Genomic DNA, 26661 nt, shown 5'->3' with positions numbered 1-26661 from the left:
TAAAAATTAAAAAGTTATGCGCTCTTCTTTAGGGTGCGGGGCCGCCTTAGGCGTGGGTGTGGGGCCTGATTCCGGGCAATCGGCCTAAAGCTGGCTCTGGCACTAGCAAATTCCTGTAACAGACAATTACAGACTAACCTGTCCATAGGGGAAGTTTCTATATAACCCTAGGAAGCTAGTGGATGGCTTCTGTCTAGATTGCCAAACTTTGATATTCCTTGGGCTATTTTTACCCAAATGTATGAGCACCCATACCACCCAAATCGAGGGGAGCTCCAAGTCTTTACCACTTGGGAAGATCAGGCAGAAAGGCGTCTCAAGTTAGGCACCCAAAATCAGTAAACACTCCGAAGAAGTGGGTATTCACCCACGAAAGCTCATGCTGCAAAACGTCTGTTAGTCTATAAGGTGCCACAGGATTCTTTGCTGCTTCTACAGAACCAGACTAACATGGCTACCCCTCTGATACTGGAAAATTTTAGTTTCTTATTCTCAAATACCTCCCTGGGTGGCTTCACTTATTCTTTCCTAGTTGGAATAGGGAGATAATCTCTTTTGATGGTCCAGTAATTGGTTGCCATCCTGTTGTGGATTCACTTAACTGCAAATACTTATCTGATTTGAGTATTCCCAAATCTACCACACTTTCACCATGACTTAAAGACCTTTTAGCACTTAGGAAATTAGTGATACTTTTACTTGCAGCCTACACATCTAGAAGATGCTCACAATCTTCTGATCCTCAAATAACATGCCACATTTCTTATTTCTCTCTCTTTTTCAGGCCTCAGGTTTCTCTTTTGCTCTGGTTCACCTGATTCACTTTAAACGTTTCCCTGTTCCTTGCTCTCTATATTATATGTCTTAGGACATGATTTAGCTTCCTCTCTTCTGGTTCCTCTATGATCTTCCTCCAACAAAACTGGTTCATATAGCTCTCCTGATTTTTCTGAATCACACCAATGTAGATTTAAGTTAGATATTAGGAAAAACTTTCTAAATATAAGGATAGTTAAGCACTGAAACAAGTTACCTGATACTGGAGGTTTTTCAGAGGAGGTTAGATAAACAGCTGTCAGGGATGGTCTAGGTATACTTGGCCCTGTCTCAGTGCAGGCGGACGGACTAGCCCTACATTTCTAAGATTATGGCTCACCAAAATCCAGTCACCACTTTTAGCAACCTCCAGTTTTCTGTCCTCCAAATCATGTGGGTACAGTGTTAAACAAGTTAGAGTACAGTAGGACCTCAGAGTTACGAACACCTCGGGAATGGAGGTTGTTCATAACTCTGAAATGTTCGTAACACTGAACAAAACATTATGGTTGTTCTTTCAAAAGTTTACATCTGAACATTGACTTAATACAGCTCTGAAACTTTATTATGCAGAAGAAAAATACTGCTTTTAACCATCTTAATTTAAACAAAGTACGCACAGAAACAGGTTCTTTACCTTGTTAAGTATTTTTTTTAACTTTCTCTTTATATTTTTTAGTAGTTTTATAGTTGGGTTTTTGTTTTTTTTGGTCTGTGCTGGGGCCTGATTGTGTACTTCTGGTTCCAAATGAGATGTGTGGTTAACCAGCCATTCATAAATAACTCCGGTTTTCGTAAATCTGAGGTTCTATTGTATTCCCTTTCATTTTTGTGTCTAATCAGTTTCACTTTCTGATTCACCTACAGAAGCACAATGATGACGAACTTGGGTATCCAGGGAAGCCAGGGGAAGTTTAAACCCAATAGAAGGATATTTTCAAGAAATATTTTGGATAGGTTTTGCATTTAAAAAAAAAAAACCACAACAAAACCCAAACTTGGATTTTGGGCCTATACTTCCTATTAATGTAAGAGGGGCATCGATACTAGGGAAAAAATGCAATACTTATACCTGAATTAAACATGAAACAGCATTTTCTTGTGGTAAGAGCAGAGGATAGGGAGTCTAAAGTCCTGGATTCTAGTCCTGGCTCAGAAACTGACATCCTTTGTGACATTAGGCAAATCTTTATACCAGATTTTTCAAACTTGGGTGCCTAAAGTTAGGCATTGACATACGGGCTGATATTCAGGCGTGCCAAGTACCCATGTGGCCCTGTCAATTTAAATAGGAGCTAGTGTGCTTAGAACCCCTAAAAATCAGTCCTTTGATTTAGCCACCCACATCTGAACGTGTTGGGTGAGGCTCACAAAGGTCCTTAGGTGTGTCAGTCTGGGGTTTAGGTACCTAAATCCCAGTTTTAGGCCTCACTGCAATGCACAAAATTCCTGGTGAACCCCCTAGGCGCCTAAACACACTCAGTCCCTACATTTTCAGGATAGCAGTTGCCTCAGTGTCTAAGTTTCTGCTTCTGGGCATGTGCACTCCTGCCTCCTTCTAGGCATCTGGATACCTATCTCCCTCCTAAGCCCTAGTGATTCACAAACCAGGGGGTGAGAGGTCTGGCTCACCCGTGAGGCCCAATCCAGCGGGCGTGCTTAAGGGCCACCTACTAGAATGGGTCCCATTTACAATCTGGCAGAGGGAGGCTGTAATAGAGGTGGCCACCTTATAGCTTTTTACCTCAGTGGTCAGAGCATTCCCTGGGGATGTGAGAGACCTAGGTTCAATTCCCCTGAAGGGCGGACGGAAGAAAGGATTCGCACAGAACTCTCTCACTTCTCAGGCTAGTGCTTCTAATCACCGAGCTGTGGGATATTCTGATGTGGGGGCTCTCCCACTCTCTCCTCTTGAAGCTGTTCCACTGTGGGCACCATGGATTAGGCTGACCTAACTATGGAGCTCAGGGTGTGTATTTTTTCACAGGGTTGAGCAACGACGCAGCTGACTTGATCTAATTTTTCAGCACAGACCAGGCCCAAGTGTTTCTCCGACACAGCTCAGCTTCTCCTCCTGCTTGACTCAACAGTGAAGATATAATCATGTGCTTAAAAGTCCTCAGAGGAAATCACATTGCTATCATTGAGTCATACCTACAGCTTCAAGTAGGCAGAAAAGCAAAGCTGTGAAGTAGCAGAAAACCCTTCCTAACTGCAGTGTCCTGACCAAGTTGCAGTGCAGGTAATTTACTCCACCTATCACATACAGTGTATATTGGATAAAATATTCTTCACCTTCCCTCCAAACCTGCTGTTAGCTGATCAAACAGCTGTTGTGTTTCAACCCAGTTGTGGTATTCCAGTGGTAGCTGAAGTAATCCATATCTGTTGTGCCTACCTACACATGCCATTTGGATGTGTGAGGAACTCAGTTTCCTCTTTAATTTTTTTTTCAATTGAATATATTAGATGTTCTGAGTATTGAGAGAAGTCCTAAGGGTAATGGGAATCTCATGCCTAACTGAAGAGGAAAACAGACCAAACATTATAGAACATTGCAGGATCAGAGAATATGGACTCTAAAAGCTACATCTACCCAGGAGCTGGGTGATGCATTTCCCTAATTGGGTAGGCGTACAAGGCATTAGTGCTTGACTAGCACACTAAAATAGGCAGTGTGGCCATGATGGCAAGGACTAGCCACCCGAGTACAAACTCACTTGATCCCTGTATAACAAATTACACACTCTTTAGGGCCGCAACACTCTCCTTTAACTGTCCAGTACCTTTATAGCACTGAACAAATAATCTATCCCTAAGCAGAACACTGAAGTGACAAATGATAAACAAAGAATGGATTTTTCAGTTTTGAGTTGTGTGTAAATTGGACCCTTTACCATTTTTTTCTGGTTTAATATCAATTTATAAGCACCTCTTATGAAATGCTGGCTGATTCTTACGGCCTCTGCAGTGGCACTGGCAATAATCAAAGAATCTGAAGCCATTGTGCAAAATTAATAAATAACTCAGGCCTTTATCCTGCAACATGATCCACACAAACAGGCCTCTCCATAGGCAGAGAATCAGCGCAGGAGCAGGGGGATCATCCAATGCACATTGTCGACTCGGGACCTAAATAATACGTTTCCAATACATAAATAAGCTGACCTCCTGGCTCTCTCCCTCAAACCCACTCACTTATCACAACCAGGTAATTTTCTTCACACAAAATACCATCCGGAGACAGCAGGGCGATATGAAGATTTTGCTGTTCGTCTCCAGATGGAGAAATGTCTGTCTGGAAATGCTATACATTACAATAATTCAAGTAAAGTAGCAATTCATCTATGGAAAAAGTGAAGCTACACAATTTCTTTTCCACGTGTGTATTTTTCAAGAGGCCACACTGACATGCAGGATTTGCACAGATTTTTTTTTGTTTGTTTGTTTATATTTGCCCTTTTCTTTCATTGCATTATCAACAGGTAGCTCAGGGCCATTCTCTTTCTTTATTCAATGACCACGCAGTTTGCTTGTTTAAAAGATAACCTCCTGGGAATAGGCGCCATGTCTCCCTTGGCATGGTTAATACAGCATCGAGCACACAGCCCTGGCTTTACTAAAAAAAAAAAAAAATCTCTTCCCTCTTCAATCACTTTACAAGCAATAGTTGTGAGTTAGGCATCACATGGTACAGGCTCCTTAACACACCAATGCCTATTCAAGGATCAAACCCCCACTGCCAGGAGACTGGGCTGTTCCGATGGCTAAGGCTGCCTGCCATCTGCAAAAAAAAAAAAAAAAAAAACTCTCTCTCCAAAAAAACAGGATAATCACCTCTGAAGGGAACAAATCTACACGCCCACGTGACTGCCTCTCCTGGGCACTGCACAGGGTTAAACATCCAAGCCCAGCTGGGTGGACGGTGTCGTCTGATATTAAAAAAAAAAAAAGACCCCCCTCCCCCCCCCCAAATGACCCCCTTGCGCAGAGCCGTAGCCTGCCCTGGTGCCTAGATCGGCCTAAAGGAAAGAGACAATCCTGCCCAGAAACCACTCGCCCTCCCAGGCGGCTCAGCCCCGCTCACCTGTGCCAGCCGGTGCGGGGCCATCGTTCCGCGGCTCTCCCATGGCCGGGGGCTCCGGCTCGCTGCCACCCCCCCGCGCCCTCACTGTCTGCCGGGCGGCCCCTCCCCGCCGCTCCGCATCGTGGCAGGGCAGTGGGTGGCCCCAGCTTCCTGCGGGGGCTTTACCTGCGCCTTTCCGGCCACTCCAACCCCCCCGGGGGGGCTTCTCTCGGCCTTGGGAGGGGAGGGGCGCTGGGGGGGCGGGGGACCCACTCATTCAATGGGGCACAGGGGGGGTCCCCCCCGGCTCTCAAGCTCGCGCTGGGGTTGCACCGCGCTGCCAGGGAAGCGGGGAGCCAGGGCCATGGAGGGTGGGTTTATCTCCCCCCCTTTCTCTGGTCAGGGGGGGCAGGTCTCCTCTTCCATCCCCTCCCCCGGGCAGGCCAAGCTGCATCGCTAAGCAAAGGGAAACATGTCGGAGGCGGGCTCCGCTTTCGCAGGGGAGGTTGCCCGCACCATCCGCCAGCCCCAGGAAGTAAAACGGAGCTGGGGAGGAAAAGGAGGAAGGGGAAAAAAAAAAGGAGAGAGAGAAAGTGAAAACTGAACCGGAAAGCTAACGCGTTATACTTCCCGCAAGGTCACCGTGCAAGCCAGCCAGCAGCTGCCTTTGCAAACCAGCGAGAGGAGGAGTTGATTCTCCTGAGTGCCACGAAGCCTTTAGTTTTTCCCTGTGGCCATCACCTATGCAGAGGAGTGGAGGGATTGGGGGTCCCCCTTCCCCCCCCCACGCAGGAGCAGGGAGCCAACCCGTTGGCTGAGCTTAAAAAAATCGTGCCACAAAAGTTGATCCTTAGAAAGAGGTGCTACCGTGTGAATGGGGTTTTCACTGTCGCACGCTTTGAATACACACTCGAATCCCCACTTCTCCTCCCCAGCGAGGCCAGGCTGCCTGGAGGGGATTGGGAAGGAAGAGAGAGATCTTGCATGGTTCAGCGAGACGTTTCAGTAAAAGCCTTCCTCGTTAAAAGGAATGGGGCATCCAGCTCTGCAAACCCACCCCGCCCGTGGCCTGGGTGAGCACAGTAAATCTAATTCAATACAATTAATCCGAAGTCTAGGAGTCTCCATCTAAATGAAAATCTTTGGCCTGCGCGTCAGGATTAACATCTAAAGAGAACAGGAGAGTTTAAAGGGGAAAGGCAGGAAACATGACTGTTAAAAGGGTGTATTTTGAATATCAATGCCCTACATTTGGTCAGGATATAATAGGAAATCACTCGGCTTGACATGTCCCTGTTGAAAACATGCATATATTTAGGCTTGGAAAGATGAGATTTGTATAAATGTCAGTAAACATGGATTGCAGGGCATACCCACAAACCAAACAAAATATACTTGCACTGATAATCACTGAAATTACAAATTGGCAAAGTGAGAAACCCCCTGTTTGAGAACTTACTAGACTTTTGAATCAGGCTTGTTACAAATGGTCTAGTGAATGGATACCCAAACCAGGTCTGATTTACCAATTTAAGCATATTTACTTTGTATATTTTGCCATGTGATGTTGTCATCGGGTGTTTGAACAGTTTATAAAGCTTTAACTTTTTTGAATCTCGGCGTCTACTGTCATTCAACAATTGTCCGACCCCCCACAATTTCCTGCAAGTCTGAACATTTAAATAGATCAAAATTGGAAAAAAAATACTTAAAAATAAACATTGATATTATCAGACTAAATTATAAAAAAATAAAAATCAAATTCTGCCAACCCTACATATAGTGCTATTAAATGTTAGGATCAAAGGCCTGGATCCTCAAAGGTCTATAAATGCCTAACTCCCTTGAAATCAATGGAAGTTATTACCTTTGAAGATCTGGGCCAGATCTAAGACTTGAAGTGGGCTGAAATCAAGCATACAACCCACAATTATTTTTTTCCCCGTTCAAAAGAAAATTATCATCAATCTCTCACCCCCGCTTTCAGCTCCCCTTCTTCCAGGGAAGTATATTTAAATGAAGACATACAGATAAATAACGTCATTCACCTCTATCAAACCAAATTCTATCCTAGTAAAACTGCTGAGTGAAAATTAAAAACAGTAGATAAATAATACATGTATTTCCCTCAACCACCAAGAGCCGGCTTGTATCAGTCCATGTTGGAGTTGAGTGGTTACTTTTGTCGATGTTTATCTTATAAAAAGAGAGTGGAGTGAAGTAGGACCCGTTATTGATCTTTTGGCTCTGACCCCAGCTTTCTCCACCCCTTTAAATTTAAGTAGTTGATTTTGTTGCTCCTCTGTGCCTGGAATAGGCCTGGGAAAATACACAGGGCAGGGAGGTCTTGCTTTACTGAGCCGCTCATGGTACCTGTGGATGCCGACCTTGTGTTTGCTCCAGTGAATGACTATAGTTGGGGTTAGGTTCATTATTACTTACTGAAATGCTATCTATCTATCTAGCTGGGGAGTACATCTGAAGACGGAGCTAACACAGCCCCTTATAGGTATTGCAGTAGATAGCCTAATCTTGACGGTACTGATATAAGGGCTTGCGGTACCTGTAATGGCTTCATTATCATTCACCATATTATTATTGCCTGGACTCTTCAAACTCATGACCTCTTCGTTCTGGGCATCATATAAACATGTGGTAAACACCATCTTCATTGATTTGAGTTGCAGCCATGTGTCGAGGCCCCAGCTGAGAGCAGGGCCCTATAGGTGCTATATACTGTCAGAGTAAGAGAGTCCCTACCCGCAAAGAACTAACAAGAGTAGACAAGACACACAAAGAGTGGGAGAGGAAATGGGGGCACGGACAGACGAAATGACTTGCCTGACATCACACACAGGTCAATGGCAGAGCCAAAGACGCAAGAGAGTACAAATAATTCTTTCACCTAAGGATCTCAAAGCAGCTTACAATTAATTAAACCACATGGCTGCCTGTAGTGAGGTGGTCTGGCTCCCCACTGCCCTGGAGGAGGAAAAGCCCATCCGGAAGCCAGAGTGGGCGGAGCTAGGGAGCTCTGAGCCCGCCCCTCAGAGGGTCAGGCAGCGACCCGGAACTATAAAGGCTGGCCCTTAGAGCTCAGTAGAAGCCCAGCCGCCAGAGGGAGCAGATGTCCCCAGGGGAGCCCGAGACTGGGAAGCTCCTGCGGCCCGAGGCGGCCCCGTGCCTGCTACCCGGAGGAGCTGCCGGACCTGCCCTGCACCCGCTATCCGGGGGAGTTGCCGGATCTGCCGACCAGCCCCAGCCGTGATGAACCCATGCTCCTGGACCCCCCAGAGGCCAACGCCAGGACCCAGGTAGGGCCCGAGGGGGAGTGTGGAAGTAGCCTGGGTGCAGCCAACCCCAGTCTGGCTGCAGCACTACCAGAGCCTATGTCGGTGTGTTGCAGCCAGGATCCCCACTGACTAAGCAGCGGATCTTTGGCCGCTGCTAGGGCCCTGGGCTGGGACACAGTGGTGTGGGAGCGCCTGCGTCTCCCCTGCCACCCCATTCCTGGGTGGCAGACTCCCCCTCTCCCTGGTCTGTGGAGGACAGAGCCCATTATTACTGCTCAGCCCTGCCTGAGGGCCTGAGCCCCTGACTCAGTGTTTGGTGCCGGCTGGACTAATTCCTTGGACCCATCGTGTGTAGTGAGCCGGCGTGGCTCCCCACTGCCCCGGAGAGGGTCGAGCCCTGGTGAGCTCTGGTACACCACCGAGAGATAGGTAAGTGTTCTATTAGCCCCATATCATTTCAGAGGGCAAAACGAAGGCACACAGGGGCTACGTGACTTGCCTCAGGTCACATGGTGAGTCAGTAGCAGAGCTGGGAGTATGACGGAGGAGTTCTGACTTCTAGTGCATCACTTTCTCCACTGAACAACATAGCTCAGGCTTGTCAGAGCCCTTCTAGATCCCATAGCCTTACCAGAAATCTACCCATTGGCATTCATGGCCCTAAATCCACCAAGTAAGATTAATTTTAGAAATCTTTCCAGATCCTAGATGGCTTGGGGGTAAAAATAATTTTCCAGGTTCCGTTGTTCTCGTTACAGGGTCAGATTTAGAAAAACCTTCTCGAGGCCAGAGTTCCAACCTGCCCCTTCAAGGACATATAAAGTACAGACCATATCTGTCGACCCTGCCACTTGGACACATCAACTAAATCATCCCAGTCAGGGCTTTGCCAAGCCTGACCTTAAAAAACCTCTAAGGAAGGAGATTCCACCACCTCCCCAGGTAACCCATTCCAGTGCTTCATCACCCTCCTAGGGAAAAAGCTTTTCCTAATAGCCAACCTAGACCTCCCCCACGGCAACTTGAGACCATTCGAACTTGAGAATGAAATTGCGAGTCCATGTGTTTCTTTCACAAGCTGTAAAGTGCTCTGCCACTACAGCAGGGAGTGTGCTAAAAACACAGGTCGTATTAGAATCAATTCTGGATTTCTAATGCCAGCTTCTGTTCTCAGTGCTCTGTTCCCGTCTCTCGGTGAGAAGGGCATTAACAATTTCTCTAGCTTATTGTTTTCTGTGAGCTAAATAGAATTTTATGTAGAGATGGCACCCTAATTAGAGCGACTGTAGCTTTTCTAAATGTTTGTTCGTGCCCTCTTGTAGGTGCATTTGTGCGACTTGAAATAATAGAAGCGGCTATCGCCTAGCTTTGATGAGGTCCTTATTACTGGCAGTACTATATTTTTGGCTTCCCTGAAACAATGACTCATCTTTGGTTTTGGTGTTAAGTACAGTGAGGAAACCTAAAATAAAGAAGTCATAATTTTTAGACTAAGTTCCTCTTTTGTTTAGTCAGAAAAACTGAATGACAGAATCAGACACTTTCAGCCATTCTGGAAAAAAAATAAGGTTATGTTAAAATGTTTTGAACTGGAGGGGAAAAAAGGGGATATCTTGAAGTCTGAAATTGACTTTGTTTAAAGGTGACAAGCAAGGATAAAAAATAATGGGATGGCAATAGTATCGTGGTAGTATACAGTCATGGACCAGCATCCCATCGCTCTAGCTGCTGTGCAAACACAGAAGAAAAATATAGTCCCTGTCTCAAAAAACTCACTAATATCAGGCTTGGTCCTTGGACCTAAAATTTAGGTCAACAGAGCTAAGTTAGTATGAAAAATCTCCCTCCCTCAATGGCATAGCTACACTGACCCACCCCCTAGTTTAAAAGCAGTTAAGTCAATGAAAGAATGCTTCCATTCATGGAGATACTGTCGTTCAGGGAGCTGCTGTTCCTAGGCTGGCCTGGTCTGCATTACAGAGTTAGATTGACCTGTTTGTGCATGTGTCTATGCTCAAATTTGTCTCTGGCCGATGTAAGCACCCAGTTCTGGTGACTCAGTAAAACCACCTCTCTGAACAATGTGGAGCCCTGGTTGACCTACTGAGGTGGATGCAGTGCTAGTGTAGACACGGTGTGACTTGTGTCAACCCTAGCAGTCCTGCGACAGTGACTGCTCTGATCTCAATTGTCAACTCCACTGCCCAGGGATCACGGAGACTGGAAGCCACATCCTTCCCCTTAATACACCCTACGTATTCTTGAAATGCTTTTTCCAGATTGCCCACAGTGGCAAGCACAGCGACCAGCACTTCCTTGTTCCATGCAGCTGCCCAGCTGCCCATGCTGGTTTCATGCACTACATGCTACTCCTGCCTGGAGCAGACAGGAGGTTTTGGATCTCCTGGGCCTATGAGGAGAGGACAGCTACAGCCCAGCCACAGAAACGTGGACATCCATGAAAAGTTTGGATAGGGGATGCAGGCAATGGAGTAGGAAAGGGATAAAGTGAAGGCACTCTGGAAGCAGCCACAAGGCCAGGGAGGCCAACAATCGATCTGGTGTTGAGCCGTAGACCTGGCGCTTTTGCAATGAGCTGGATACCATACTTGGTGGAGACCCCACTAGCACCCCACAAACCACCATAGATACCTTTGAGGAGCCCGAGACACAGACCTTTGTTGTGAACAGTGAGGTGAGGAAGAGAAGGGGTGGGGGGAGATGCGGTGGGGTGGCAGGGTCTAGCTATGTCACAAGCCAGGATCTGTTCAATAAATGATTTAGATAATGGCACAGAGAGTACACTTATAAAGTTCGCGGATGATACCAAGCTGGGAGGGGGTGCAAGTACCTTGAAGGTTAGAATTAAAATTCAGAATGATCTGGACAAACTGTTGAAATGGTCTGACGTAAAGAGGATGAAATTCAATAAGGACAAACGCAAAGTACTGTAGTTAGAAAGGAACAATCAGTTGCACACATACAAAAGGGGAAATGACTGCCTAGGAAGGAGTACTGCAGAAAAGGATCTGGGGGTCATAGTGCATCGCAAGCTAAATATGAGTCAACAGTGTAACACTGTTGCAAAAAAAGCAAACATCAGCCCCCAAACCTGAAGCAAATACCAGCAACCACACAACGAAAACACTAACCCAGGAACCTATCATTGCAACAAAGCCCATTGCCAACTCTGTCCACATATCTATTCAGGAGATACCATCAAAGGACCTAATCACATCAGCCACACTAGAGACTTGTTCACCTGTACATCTACCAATGTGATATCTGCCATCATGTGCCAGCAATGCCCCTCTGCCATGTACATTGGCCAAACCGGACAGTCTCTATGTAAAAGAATAAATGGACACAAATCAGATGTCAAGAATTATAACATTTAAAAACCAGTTGGAGAACACTTCAGCCTCCGTGGCCACTCGATTACAGACCTAAAAGTCACAATATTACAACAAAAAAACTTCAAAAACAGACTCCAACCAGAGACTGCTGAATTGGAATTAATTTGCAAATTGGACACCATTAAATTAGGTTTGAATAAAGACTGGGAGAGGATGGGTCATTACACAAGGTAAAGCTATTTCCCCATGCTTCTCTCTCCCCCCATCCCCTACAGTTCCTTATATCTCCTTGTCAAGTGCTGGAAATGGGCCATTTTCATTACCACTACAAACAGTTCTTTTTCTCTCCTGCTGACAACAGCTCACCTTAACTGATCACTCTCCTTATAATGTGTATGGTAACACCCATTGGTGTGTGTGTGTGTGTGTGTGTGTGTGTGTGTGTGTGTGTGTGTGTGTGTGTGTATGTATGTATGTGTGTATCTTCCTTCTGTATTTTCCACTACATGCATCCAATGAAGTGAGCTGTCGCCCACGAAAGCTTATGTTACAATAAATGTGTTAGTCTCTAAGGTGCCACAAATACTCCTATTCCTGTCAGAGTAGTTAAGCACTGGAATAAATTGCCTAGGGAGGTTGTGGGATCTCTGTCATTGGAGGTTTTTAAGAACAGGTTGGAGAAACACCTATCAGGAATGGTTTAGTTATTATATAGTCCTGCCATGTGTGCAGGGGACTGGACTAGATGACCTCTTGAGGTCCCTTCTAGGCCTATGAGTCTGTGATTTTAAGACTCCACCATAGTGTAGCCAGCGAGTACAGAGGAGCCTGAAGAAGGGGAAGAGACCTCGGGTGAGAGTATGCGTGCATTTTTCCTTACAGTGTTTAAATGTAAACATGGTGCCCAGCCCAGCCCCAAGTTAACAAGACACAGGTATTGCCTTTCGGGTGTTTTACTCGTAGGAGAAGTAGTATTGGCACAACAAACAGCAGTAGAGTTGACATCTGCTGTTCATTCTCCTGAGGGTCAGGCTGGGGGCAGGGGCGGCTCTAGGGATTTTGCCACCCCAAGCACGGCAGGCAAGCTGCCTTCGGCGGCTTGCCTGCAGAGGGTCCGCTGGTCCCGCGGCTTCGGCGGACCGTCCTCGGCACGCCGCTTGGCATGCTGGGACCTGGAGCCGCCCCTGGCTGGGGACATGCAGAGCAGTTTGTTTATGTTACTCCTGAGGGCATTCTGTGCCCCCCCCCCCAAAAAATAAAAATTCTGAGCACAATATTTTAAAATTCTGTGGATTTTACTTGTCAAATAAATGTGGAGGCTCCAGCATGGCAGTGGGCAGCAGAGGCCACTGGCTGCAGGGAGGTGGGAGATCACTATGCAGCTCGCCCCCCGGCCCCGGCCCCGGACTCAGCAGTGTGGCTGCACCCAACCCTGACACAGCGCAAGGCCTGGGCCTGCCCCAGAAACACCCCAGGGCCCTGCCCCTGTGTGCCAGGTGCACCAGGGGTGGGCAGGCAGGCTCAGCCAGGCAGGATCCAGGTGCAGGGGGGGGGGGAATCTGGATGCACAGGAGCGTGGTGGGGGGGGGGGGGTTCTGGGTGCAACGGTAATGGGATTCTGCTGGGGGATCCAGGTGAAAGTGGTTGGGGCTCAGTGTGTGTGGGGATCTAGACGTGGAAGGGATAGCGCTCGGCAGGGGGGTATGGGTGTGGGGGCTCAGTTGGGGGTCCAGATGCAGCTGGTTGGGGCACGGTGGAGTGGGGATCCGAGTGCAGGTGGCTCATTGGGGTTGTCCAGGTGTAGGGGGAGTGGAGCTCATTGGATGGAGAGGTTCTGAGTGTGTGTGTGGGGGGGGGGGGGTGAGGATCAGTGTGAGGGTCTGGATATGAGGGGGTCTGGATGCCCAGGGGTTGGACAGATGGGGGAGAAGCTCTCTGTACAGGGACCTCTCCCCCCCTTCAGCTGCGGAGTGATGGGTACAGGAAGTGTGTGTGTGGGGAGGTGTTTGCGGAGCTCCATTCAGCCAGGGTCGAAATCTGGGGGTGGGTCTGATCTAACCCACCCCCAGATGGGAGAAGAGGAAGTCCTGTCCTCCCTAGATCAGCTGGGACTAGCAGCTGAGCCTGGCACAGGATAGGAGCCACCATCTGGGTCTTCCTCAGTCCCACCTCCTGCCCCACAGTGATTTACTTCTCCGCCAGCTGCCCTGGGCCCCCTGAAACATACTGCTGGGGAGGGTCGCATGATCACTCTTGTAGCTTGCCTTTGCCTCCCAGAGGGGAGGGATAGCTCAGTGGTTTGAGCATTGGCCTGCTAAACCCAGGGTTGTGAGTTCAGAATCAGTCAGAATCCTTGATGGGGCCATTTAGGGATCTGGGGCAAAAATCTGTCTGGGGACTGATCCTGCTTTGAGCAGGGGGTTGGACTAGATGACCTCCTGAGGTCCCTTCCAACCCTGATATTCTATGATCAGAAAGTCATTTTTCTGCAGGGAAGCAAAGAAATCTGCTGGGGACACAAATTCTGCGCATGCGCAGTGGTGCAGAATTCCCCCAGGAGTTATATTATGTACATAGGGATGTCTCTTATATCCTGAGAGATCTCAATGAAACTTTCATGATGATACTCTGCAATCCTCTCCTGAAGGTTTCTAGGGATGGCTGCCTTATTTCTTCCTCTGCAGAAGGACACTTTCCCAGGCCGCTCCACGATGACTTCGGCTGGCGCCATTGGAGTCAACAGGCTAGTGGCATATGGGCCTTTGCGACTTTGGGACACCCAGCAGCAGCTGTGCTCTCTGTGCCTTTGTTACCCTCATGAGTGAGATATCCACTACAGTAACCCCCACCAGCCGAGAATTGTGCCAGTATTCTGTGCCACAGCCCTATACTCATTCCCCTGGAAATAGGGTCTGAAATCTTATTGTTTCATGCAGCCGAGAATCTTAATGTCTTCCTCTTTCCCCCCTCACTCGCCCCTGGTGGGCCACACTCACCCTGGCTGGGACACAGTGGTGCTGTGCAGAGGCACTCCAAAGCAGAGGCACTCCAAAGCTGAAGCGTCAATAAGCACGTCTTACTAAAACAGTTTCGGGAATAGGGGAAGGGACTTATCTTTCCCTTTCCATTGTGGCGACAAATCCAATGATACATCTGCCTGTTTTATCTGTAGCTGCTGCCATTGTGGCCTTGAGGGCCCCTTCACAGCCCCAGAATGCCTGGCCCTGATAAGGAGGAGAAAGAAGAGAACTAGGGAGGATACATTCACTGAGATCTTGCAAGTCAGTGTTGCCTCAGACCGTGAACAAAAGGCTGGTGGGCCAACATGGCAGACATGGAGAGGGACAGAAGAGGACAGGAGAAAATGGAGAAAAACTCAGGAATCCCAGTAGGACAAAGAGAGGGAGTGAGAGATGCACCAGGACATAATGGGGCTTCTCAGGCAGCAAACACAAATGCTGCAGACTCTGGTTGATCTATAGGTCATAAGAACATAAGAAAGGCCGTACCGGGTCAGACCAAAGGTCCATCTAGCCCAGTATCTGTCTACCGACAGTGGCCAATGCCAGGTGCCCCAGAGGGAGTGAACCTAACAGGCAATGATCAAGTGATCTCTCTCCTGCCATCCATCTCCATCCTCTGATGAACAGAGGCTAGGGACACCATTCTTATCCATCCTGGCTAATAGCCATTTATGGACTTAGCCACCATGAATTTATCAAGGTCCAACATTCAATGGCCTTGCTTCCCTATGCTGTCTCTGGAGAACTCCACTGTAGTAGCCAACATTCCACGTTGCATCATGGGTTGCGTCCCTTCCCTACCACTCCGTGTTGGGGGACAGTGAGGACAACCACAGCTTCACATACACTGACCCATGATTGCTACGGTCCGTGTACGTGCAGCCAAAATGGGCTGCATTTGTGCACTGAAATGGACACAAATGTTTGCGGCCTTTCTAATTTTAAAGCTCTGTTAACTTGTGTTAGAAGTTTGTATTGTATTTTTTTTATTTGCACACTGTTTCTTTGCATTGTTTTTGCCACTCAATAAATGTATTTATTTATTTTAAATAAATTCATCTTTATTAGTTTTCAACACATATTGCAGGATGCATAGCAGTTACTCAAAGCACCAAGTACTGGTAAGTGTCCAGCACCACAGAACTCATGGGTTCAAGAAAACACTCAGACATATGTGTATAGGTACAGCCAGCATTGCAGAATCCATAGGTGCGGTGCAACTCACAGCGTAACATTTATGAATGTACACTGAGCACTACACATCTTAACAACCCAAACCCCTTCAGGGCCAGTGCGCAGTCAAACACAGTGCATTAATGTGACTGACCGTTAAAGAGCTCTGTCAAAGACTGCTGCAACTGCATGGCTCCATGAGGAACTCTTGTAACGGCTCCTGTGCCTGGCTGCTCAAATGTAGCAGACAGCTGCTCCACCTCCACTCTGGCAGCAACTTTTCCCTCTTTGCCTCACAGATATTACAAAGCAAGCAGCTATAACCATTGGGATATTTTTCTGACTTTAGTCTAGTCTTGTGAGTAACCATCACCAGCGACCCTTCAATCTACCAAAAGCACATTCAACTGTCATTCTGCACCTGCTGGGTTGGTTGTTGAATAGCTCAGTGGTTTGAGCATTGGCCTGCTAAACCCAGGGTTGTGAGTTCAATCCTTGAGGAGGCCACTTAGGGATCTGGGGCAAAAATTGGTCCTGCTAGTGAAGGCAGGGGGCTGGACTCAATGACCTTTCAAGGTCCATTCCAGTTCTAGGAGATTGGTATATCTCCAATTATTACCTTTTTTCCTTGGTGCTGTCGAGGTGGCCAGTGTGTGGCTTCATGAGCTAGGAGTCCCAGAATCACTATTGGCGTTTCAATGTCACCAGTGGTAATCCACCAGTCAGGACACAATGTCTCTGCTTGCAGCTTTTGGAACAGTCCTGTGTTCTTAAAGACATGAGCATAATGCACTTTCCCTAGCCAGCCCATGCTCATGTCAGTGAAATGTTCCCAGTCATCCACTAATGCTTGCGTAGCCCTAGAAAAGCAGCCCTTTCTGTTGATGTGCTCTGTAGCAAGGTGTGCTGGTGTCACCCCACTGCATTCGGGAACCCCATTGCTGAAAATCCAGCCATTAAGTCCTGCACATTGCTAACAGTCATAATTTGGCATAGCAGGAGACAATTAATGGCCCTGCGTATTTGCATGGCCCCCACTGTGGATTTTCCAACTTCAGAATGATTCCCATTGACTGGTAGCAATTTAGCGTTGCCAGCTTGCAGAGAGCAATCGCCACTAGCTTCTCCACTGTCAATGCAGTTCTCATCCTGGTATCCCTCCACTGGAGGGCTGAGCTCAGCACACAGATCCAGGAAGGTCACCTTTTGCATCCAAAAGTTATATATCGTCCAAAACCTGCATTGCGATGTGATCTCACCAGTCAGCGCTTGTTTCTTCAGCCCACAAGTCTCTCATCACCATCTGCAGCTGCTCCATGAATGCCACCAATAACTGTGAATTGTTTTTCACAATCTCCCTCTCCATGAAGAAATCAACATGTCCTCCATTGTTGTGGTAGTTCCTGTGGGTCTGCAAATACCAGAAGATGGTGAGTGCTGTATTAACAATATTCATGAGAACAGTGCAGAGCTCTGTGAGCTCCAGGCTTCAGTCCGAGATGGCCGACAGCGAAAAGTGCCTAGTGGGTTTGCGCTGCATGAAAATTATGGGATATGGATGGGATGGAGAAAATTCAACAATAGGAACTTGAACCCCTCGCTCCTAGACATTCTTGCATGACTCATTTCTACCTCACAACACACTGTGAAAATTTCCCTAAAAGGCATTGTGCCAGTTGGTGGCGCGTCGCACTTGTGGTACACCTCACTTTGCATGATGCAAGCACTCCAGGTAAGTAAGCGCCATGCCAGTGCAAGCAGCTAAGGATACATGTGCACAAGTGATATCATCTTTGGCAGCTGTATGCTGATATAACTTGAATCAACCAATGTTTGTAGTGTAGACGTGGCCAGAGATGGAAGAACCCGTCTGTCAGCGTAGGTTGTGCCTATGCTACCAGGTTATGCTGGCATACCTACGGTGACATTGCTATGCCGGCATAGTCCCCTAAGACAAAAAACAACAGATGATACAGGCAGATGGGCGAGCACAACGTTTGTACCTCTCCTCCCCCTTTTCCTTTGCACTGTATGAACATGGCATGAAAGATTTTGTGGGTTTTTTTTTTAAAAGGTTCTGTCTGCTCTTTTTTAAAATTATAAATCCAGGTTCTGTCTCACCTGGGAGACTCTGTGGGTCTTCATACACTGCAGCTGGGAGGCGTGATTCCCAGCCCGGGTAGACAGATGCGCTAGTTAGCATGCTAAAAATTGCAGGCTGGACGTTGCGGCCCAGCTGCTGACTCCGTGAGTGCTCTGGGGTTGGAGCACCCATGGAGAAAAATGATGGGTGCTGAGCATCCACCAGCAGCTCCCCTATCAGCAGCTCCCCTCCCATCAGTGCCTCCTGCCCGCCAGCGGGCCCTGCCAATCAGCGCCTCCTCCTCCCTCCCCTGTGCCTCCCACCCACTGCAATCAGCTGTTTTGCGGCATGCAGGAGGCTGGAGGGAGGGAGCGAGGACGCGGCGTGCACTTTTGGGCAGAATGGGGTGGGAAGAGGTGGGGCAGGGGCATGACCTTCAGGGAAGGGGTGGAGTGGGGGCAGGGCCTGGGGCAAAGCTGGGGCTCCAGCACCTCCCGGCACAATGGAAAGTTGGCGCCTGTGCGTTGTGGCTTGAGTCTGAGCCCCCTGACCCATGGGGTACCTGCTCAGGTGGCTAGCCTGAGCTACCACAACCTCCACCCCCCTGGATTGAACAGCGCTAGTGTGACCCTGTCTACCCACGCTGGGGCCATGTCTGCTCCACAAAATTGTATCGACTTAGTTTACGTCGGCGTGCAGACCCTGAAGTTATTAAATCACTTGTCTGTGTGCACACTTGGATCCTCGTGTCGGCGGTGCTTATCCTCGCCAGGAGCACTTGTCTCGGTTGCATTGTCCATGTGGGGCATTGTGGGATGGCTCCTGAAATCCAGTAACTGTCGATGTAAGTAACGCAGTGTCGACACTGACGCTGCGTCGACCTCGCCACGTCGACCATGACTCTGCGCCACTCAGGGAGACGGTGTTATTAAGTCAGCACAGAGAGGCACTAAAGCCAGCAGGATTCAAATTTAAGTGAAGACACTTCCACAGCTCGGTGGACACAGCATAGACACACCCTCTGAGTATTCCAGGAGTGAAAGTGGAGCAATTTAGAGAGGAAGGAATTTTTAGTCAGCCTGTTTGAAACTTGGTCTTATGTTTGTTTGACTCATATTTAGCTTTATTGAGGGGAGAAAGGAAGCCTTTGATAACCATTCATCTTCCTTCAGTTAAGGTGAGAGAACTAACAAGGAGCAGCCTCTGAGTCATCCACGGATCCTTCTGCAATAGCCGGGACAGCCAGTTCTTTCCAAGTGACAAGAACAAGCAGAGGAAACCACACCTCTTTCAGGCCCTCTTTGCACAATCCTAATGAAGCAAGAAAGTACAGCGGTTCTCAAATGGTGGGTGGGGACCCCAAAGTGGCTCGTGACCAACATTCCCTCTAATTTTTCCCACGCATGTGCGGAATGAATTTTGCTATGTGCACCAATATGGAGGTGATGTGTGGCGGGGGTGGGGCCCAGAGGTTCGGAATGTGGGAGGGGGCTCAGGGCTGGGGCAGAGGGTTGGGGAGTGAGGGCTCTGGCTGGGGATGTGGGCTCTGCGGTGGGGCCGGGGATGAGGGGTTTGAGGTGTGGGCTCTGGGGTGGGGCCGGGGCTGGGGGAGAGGCTTGGGGGGTGAAAGTTCCGGGCTCCGGTTGGGGATGCGGGCTCTCGGGTGGGGCCAGGGATGAGGTTTGGCGTGTGGGCTCCGGGGTGGGGCTGGGGATGAGGGGTTTGGGGTGTGGGCTCTGGGGTGGGGCCAGGGCTGGGGGAGATGCTTGGGGGGTGAAAGTTCTGGGCTCCGGCTGGGGATGCGGGCTCTGGGGTGGGGCCGGGGCTGGGGGAGAGGGTTGGGGGGTGAGGTCTCCGGGCTCCGGCTGGGGATGCGGGCTCTAGGGTGGGGCTGGGGATGAGGGGTTTGGGGTGTGGGCTCCGGGGTGGGGCCGGGGATGAGGGGTTTGGGGTGTGGGTTCTGGGGTGGGGCCGGGGATGAGGGGTTTGGGGTGTGGGCTCTGGGGTGGGGCTGGGGCTGCGGGAGAGGCTGGGGGGGTGAGAGTTCCTGGCTCCGGCTGGGGATGTGGGCTCGGGGGTGGGGTTGGGTATGAGGGGTTTGGAGTGTGGGCTCTGTGCTGGGGCCGGGACTGGGGCCGGAGCTGGGGGAGAGGGTTGGGGGGTGAGGTCTCCGGGCTCTGGCTGGGGATGCGGGCTCTGGGGATGAGGGGTTTGGGGTGTGGGCTCCAGGGTGGGGCCGGGGATGAGGGGTTTGGAGTGTGGGCGCTGGGGCTGGGGCCAGAGCTGGGGGAGAGGCACCTCTCCCCATGACAGCAGCTGTGGGACTGGGGGAGTCCTCCTCTCTCCCCACCATAGCCCCGGAGCTGGGAGGGAGAGGCATCTCTCTCCGTCTCAGCCCCGGGGCTGGGGGAGTTAAGTTTGTGGCCTTGGAAGTTTGATCATCTGCTTCCAGGCCCTCTCAGAGGTCCAGAGAGGCCTGGGCCACTTCCAGCTTTTGAGATCCCCTGGCCATAATTAAAATATAAATGGCGACACATGAAAACAAAATGAGGCACCAAAATAAGGCACTAAACTGTAATAATTCTCTACCTCTCAACACGCACTTGATCCAGCACCAGCCACTAGCAGTGGTTTGTTTATATAATCAGCTGATCTGAGAGGACACGTTCATCACGATCTAATCTTGTGCCATCAGAACCGATATATTTTTATTAACATTTATGAACATTTTTAATGCTTTAATATGACAAAATCTGTGTTTTTTACCAAAGCACCTCTCTTATTTGCTTCAATTTGCAGCTCTGAGCTGAGAGTGTGTCACATTTTGGTCCGATAGGGATGGGCATAAAAACAAGTTGCGACACTTACCAAATGCCAAAAAATGAACAAGTGTCTAAATTTGAGGCTCCCTTTGAGCTTGAGGCCCAGGCCAAATGGCCCTCCTGCCCCCGCCCCACTCCGGCCCTGTCTGCTTCCTAATCCATGTGGGGTGGTGGTGGGGTGATCTTTATAGGCTGCAGAGCCTCACAAAGAAGTGGGGGGATTGGAAAAGACTGAGAGGCAGCTGCAGATAAGAGGCTGGCAGAGAAAGGTAGCTAGGAGTTGTGACACCCTGTTAGAGCTGGAAAGGAGCTGGAGGGGACCTATCACATTTTATTTCTCAAAGGGCTCCATGAAACCTAGGGCCAGCCCTATCTAGAGTGTTTCTATAGCGTCCATCACTGAAGCTTGTGAACCTTGCCCCAAAATGCTTCTCACGCAGGGAGGGGTCTTCCTTATTGACTTGACCTGTGCAGTTTGGTTCAGCACAGTGCTAGGTTTCAAGCAGAGATGGGACTGACTCAATCAAATCCTCAGATCCAGCCTGCCAGCACCAGATCTAGGTTTCCAGGCTAAACCTCTCTCTATAATCTCAGATCCACACACTCAATGAACCAAAACACCTTCTCAGGTGGGGAAGTTCAGATTTGCATTTATAAAGCCCCCAGGTCAGGCCGGGTTGGATCTGGGGTTTTAGTTCAGGCTCCATCTCTAATTTTTTTTTAAAGCAAAATAATATAGAGCTCATTTGCATTCCTCATTCAGCCGCTCACCACTGGTCCTGTTCTCATGCAGCGCACGGATCCCTTTATACTGTTCCCCCAGTGCTTCAGATGAGGCGTAGATTCCTGAGGTTCTTTATAGGCGTCACGCCGAGAACCAACCATTGGCTTGTGTGGAGCTTCTGGGCATCAGAGGAGAACTGGGAGCTCGTCGCTAACTCAGAACTGCCCGCTACAGTTGCTGGTGATCATTTTGTGGGTAGCGACTTACGGGCTGGGACCCTCTGGTTTAGTACAACAGCCAGGGCTGTGTCGGAAGAGGGACATTCCCACTCACCTCTGCCTTATTGTTATGTGCATAGGGAAAGAAACAAGTCCTCTACCCAAGGAGCGGGGAAAGACACACAGTGAAAAGCAGAGGACTTAGTCTGTCTATCATGTCCCCTTCCCCAAAGACCCACTATCTCTCTCGCTGACGGGAAATACCAACCGGCCACTGCTACCTCTCCCCACTTTCTCCATCAAGCCATCCGATTCCCCTCTATGATTCTGATCCTGCAGGCCTCAGAATTCACTTGGAATTTTGCCAGACTACAATCTGAATTTGGCCCAAGGAAGACTTGTAGGTTTATTGGGGTGGGGTGGGGAGAGGCTGGAGAGGAGGAATTGTTTTGCTTTTACCCATGCAGAGCAAGCCCCTCTGAAATAAAGCTGGTAAATAAAACATTCAAGGATCTTCTCCAGCAAGGATTGTGAGCAGGCAGTTTCATTTAGACCAGTGGCTCTCAAACTTTGGGACTGGTGACCCCTTTCACATAGCAAGCCTCTGAGTGCAAACCCCCCCCCCCCGCTTATAAATTAAAAACACTTTTTAATATATTTAACACCATGAAAGATGCTGGAGGCAAGCAGAGTTTGGGGTGGAGGCTGACAGCTTGCATTCCCCCCCTCATGTAATAACCTCGTGACCCCCTGAGGGGTCCCAACCCCCAGTTTGAGAACCGTGCTGCGTGTTAACCACCTGTTTTCTGAGTATCCAGATCGGCTATAGATTTATTGCAAAGGACAGAGTCCAGATGAGTATTCCTTCTTGAGGAAGAGTTTATTCCTTCCTCCCGCAAGCATCCTGCTTATCACATGCTCGGTGTGTGCCTAGCTAGCTATGCACAACATATTTTAAATGCATAAAGTACTTGTTTGTCAAGATTCCTTCTTGCCTCTGCTCCTTGAGAAAGGCCCTGAAGCCCTGCCTGTTCCATTACATCTGCTTGGAACACATCTCACTTCGGGTTTGCTGTAAATAGTATTGTCCTTTGATTGCCGGTATGCTATTTTCTCCACTCAAAGTGCCACATACTATTTAACTATTTAAATGTCCAATGCTATTTAAATCTCCAATGCTATTTAACAATTAAGACTTCCAGTTTTCAGTTTCTGGTTTTATTCATTTCTGGTGTCTATTTCTGGCTGCCTGGTCACTTCCTTGGCAAATCGGCTTTTTAATTTGTTGTGAAAACATAGATTTCAGTGGAAATGGTTTGTTTCAGCAGCAGAGAAATAAGTTCAGGCCCCATTTAAAAAAAAACCAAAAACCTCCTAAGAGCTCTTTAGAAACAGTGTTCTTATGTGGGTTCTCATACTGCCAAAAATCACGCCCCACTTCTTGTTGCCACCAAGAAGTGAGCCAAAGAGGACATGAATATGAGGTGACACAGGTTGCCTTTTACAGTGGCCTGCCTGTGAATTCTGCTTAAAGGCCCTTTGCCGTTTTCTGTGGGTTTTTCCAGGACTTATTGTTTAAAAGTAGATGCTTGAAAAGTTTCAGTCGGGGTTGGTTAACCCATTGTTTTCAGTTTGAAGCAAAACCCAGCATCTCTAACAACACAGTATGTAGTGTTTACTTAACACTTTCTAAACATTAGTAGCACTCCTTACTAGGCGTGAGATCAGAATAAGGGCTTGGCTACACTTGCGAGTCACAGTGCATTAAAGCAGCCCCATGGGCTCTAACTCATGACGCGTCCACACTGTCAAGGCATGTAGCGCGCTCTGACTCCGCAGCTAGAGCGCTCCTGGTACTCCACCTCGGCGAATGGAATAACATTTGATGCGCCCCCGCTGGAGTGCCGCAGTGCCAGTGCGGATGCCCTGGTCTGTTAATGCGCACTGATCGGCCTCCAGAAGTGTCCCACAATGAGGGCCGATGCAACCACTAGGCAAACTAGGTGGTCGCCTAGGGTGCCAAGATTTGGGGGCACCAAAAAGGGTCATCCCCAGTGAGGCTACAGTGAGGGGCAGCAGCAAGGGAGGGGGTGTACATGTGATGGCTGCCCCCCCCCCAGGACCCACCACCGGGGAGACAAGGGGGCTTCCTGTACTTGAGAGGGTCCCTAGGAGCACCTGCAGTGACAGTGGTGGGGGTGAGTGTGCTACTGGGGTGGGGGGGGGAAGTGGGGGCCCCTCCCCCCGAATTCACTGCTGCTGGCAGAGAGAGGGCTGGGGGGAGTCCTCCTCTCTGGCCCCATCTCTGGGGCAGCCTGCCTGCACCCCAAACTCATCCCCATCCCTGCCCCACCCTAGGGCCCGCACCCCCTGCCAGAGCCCTCACCCCTTCCACACCCCAACCCTCTGCTCCAGCTCTGAGCCTCCCCCACACCCCAGACCCCTCATCCACAGCCCCATCCAGACCCCTCATCCTCCCGCACCCTAACCCTCTGCCCAGCCAAGCCTCCTCCCATACCCCAAACCCCTCATCCCCAGCCCCACCCCACAATCCTCACCCCTCCACCCCTGCCCCCGTCCCACACACCCTCTCTGTCCGGCGCTGCCCCCGCGACCTGCCATTTCTACAAAGATCTGGATGCAATACTTGGGGGCGACCCCCACCTCCACTCCGAGTACCACCATGGACACTTCAGAGCCCAGCTCAACGAGGCAGGAGGAGGAGGAGGAGCAAAGTGGGAGCGAGGGTGCTGAGGAGGAGGAAGACACCTGGAATCCCTAGATGCATGCAGCCAGGAGCTGTTCTCAAGCCAAGAGGAAGGTAGCCACTTGCAGCGGCTGGTGCTTGGGGAAGGACAAACACCAGAGGAGGTTCCCGGTGAGCAGGGGCGGCTCTAGGCATTTTGCCGCCCCAAGCACGGCAGGGAGGTCCGCCGAAGCCACGGGACCAGCGGACCCTCCGCAGGCAAGCTGCCGAAGGCAGCCTGCCTGCCGCCCTCGCAGCGACCGGCAAAGCGCCCCCAGTGGCTTGCCACCCCAAGCATGTGCTTGGCATGCTGGTGCTTGGAGCTGCCCCTGCCGGTAAGTGGCTTTTATTTTGGGAAGGAAGTTATTCGGTGCGGGCTCTTGGGGCGAGGAGGGTTAGGGCTGCATGCATGCCTAGATGCAGAATAGGGCGTTGATGTGCTCTCTCTCATCGTGGTAATTGGCCTCGGTGATGTCTTCAAACGTCTCAGCCAGAACTTGGGCAATGCACTTGCACAGGTTTCTTGGGAGAGCCACTGTGGTCCTTGTCCCAGTCAGGCTAACATGTCCATGCCATTGCGCCGTGAGGGGTGGGGGGACCATTGCTGCACACAGGCAAGCTGCATACGGGCCAGGGCAGAAGCTGCATTGTAGTAGAAGACCCTCCCTTGCTTCCCAGGTCACCTTCAGCAGTGAAATATCTTCCAGGACGAGCTCCTGTGGAAAATGTGGGGACAGTGTTCAGTATAGGGGCCCCCTGCAGCTGTTGGCTCTCCCTAAGGCACAGAAACCCTGAGGACAGTACAGCCCTGAAACAATCAGTCCCCCTTGACCCTGTGCTTACTCACCATTTTGGGGCTCCTGTGGGTTATGTGCGCTCGCTTTGGGACAGGCAAATTATGCTATTGTGTAGACTGTGCTTGCCCTCCTTAAGTACGGGGGAATCATTGCTCTGTCTGGTGTGAACAATGCTGCCTCTGTTAAGTGTTGCATTTTGCCTTTACAGATGCAACCTTGAGATCTCAGCCGTCAGTGTTATCACCGGCCGAAAGACTGCAAAGAATTAGGAAGAGGCCACATAGAAGCAAAGAAGACATGCTGCATGAAGTAATGCAGCAGTCACTTAACAAGAATCTAAAAGTGCAGGAGTGGAGGGAGAGTGAAAGGAGGGTCTGGCAGCAGAACGAGGAGTGTCGGCACAAAAGCGCGGAGCTTCGGCAGCAACGCACGGATCGGCTGATAAGTATCATGGAGCGCCAATTGGACTCGATCCAGGCACTTGTAGCCATGCAGGCAGAGCACTAGTGCGCCCCCCCCCCTGCAGCTCTTCTCCCAGAATTCTTTCCCCTGTGCCCCCATGTCACCTCCAACCCACTTTCCCCAACATCCGGGTTCTTATTACCACCAGCTGCCTCCAACACCTGTAGCTTCACCACCCAGCCCTGAAAACTACGACCCTTACCCACTGCACTCAGCCCCCATCATCATGCAGTACAGCCAGCCTGAAGTGCAGCACTCATTGCACAGCACTCCAGACAGGACATACGCAAATCTGTGATTGTACCGTTCCCCACCCCACCCCCTTGCCCTTTCTGTTTCCCAAGCAGTTGTGTTTCTTTTCAATAAATGGATTTTTTGGCTTTGAAAACAGTCTTTATTATTGCATAAAGTAAAAGATACCTTAGCCCAGGAAAGAAACGGGCACTGCAAGTCAGAGTAGCAAACAGAGATTCCTACTAATATTGGAACCACTGCACTTCACTCCCGTACAGGGCACCAGACATTACTGGTGGCTTTCAGCCTCAAATTGCTCCCTCAAGGCATCCCTAATCCTTGCAGCCCTGCACTGGGCCTCTCTAATAGCCCTACTCTCTGGCTGTGCAAATTCAGCCTCCAGGTGTTGAACCTCCAAGTTCCATGCCTGAGTGAAGCTTTCACCCTTCCCTTCACAAATGTTATGGAGGATACAGCATGCGGATATAACCGCGGGGATGCTGTCATCATCACCCAGGTCCAGCTTTCCATACAGAGAGCACCAGCGGCCCTTTAAACGGCCAAAAGCACACTCCACAGTCAATCTGCACCGGCTCAGCCTGTTGTTGAACCGCTCCTTGCTGCTGTCAAGGCTCCCTGTGTAGGGTTTCATGAGCCACGGCATTAATGGGTAAGCGGGGTCTCCAAGGATCACAATGAGCATTTCGACTTCACCTATGGTGATCTTCTGGTCTGGGAAAAAAGTCCCGGCTTGCAGCTTCCTGAACAGGCCAGTGTTCCGAAAGATGTGTGCGTCATGCACCTTTCTGGGCCAGCCTGCGTTAATGTCAACGAAACGTCCACGGTGA

At 49.7% G+C, this 26661-nt stretch overlaps 1 protein-coding gene across 4 annotated transcripts in view; it reads right to left on the bottom strand.

The window, feature by feature from the left end:
* The window catches only part of TASOR2 (transcription activation suppressor family member 2), a 72257-nt gene extending 66855 nt beyond the window's left edge, over positions 1 to 5402 (bottom strand). For all 4 annotated transcript variants that reach the window (XM_039519775.1, XM_039519780.1, XM_039519779.1 and 1 more), the window contains exon 1: positions 4904 to 5402. In XM_039519775.1, the coding sequence (XP_039375709.1) occupies positions 4904 to 5159 (256 nt within the window). In that variant the 5' untranslated portion in view covers positions 5160 to 5402. The remainder of the gene's footprint in view (positions 1 to 4903) is intronic.
* Between the last annotated feature and the right edge of the window lie 21259 nt (positions 5403 to 26661).

This window comes from Mauremys reevesii, linkage group 1 (genome assembly GCF_016161935.1).
Source record: "Mauremys reevesii isolate NIE-2019 linkage group 1, ASM1616193v1, whole genome shotgun sequence".
Taxonomy (NCBI): domain Eukaryota; kingdom Metazoa; phylum Chordata; order Testudines; family Geoemydidae; genus Mauremys; species Mauremys reevesii.
Note: the sequence above shows the minus strand (reverse complement) of the source record. Positions and strands in the feature narration are given on the sequence as shown.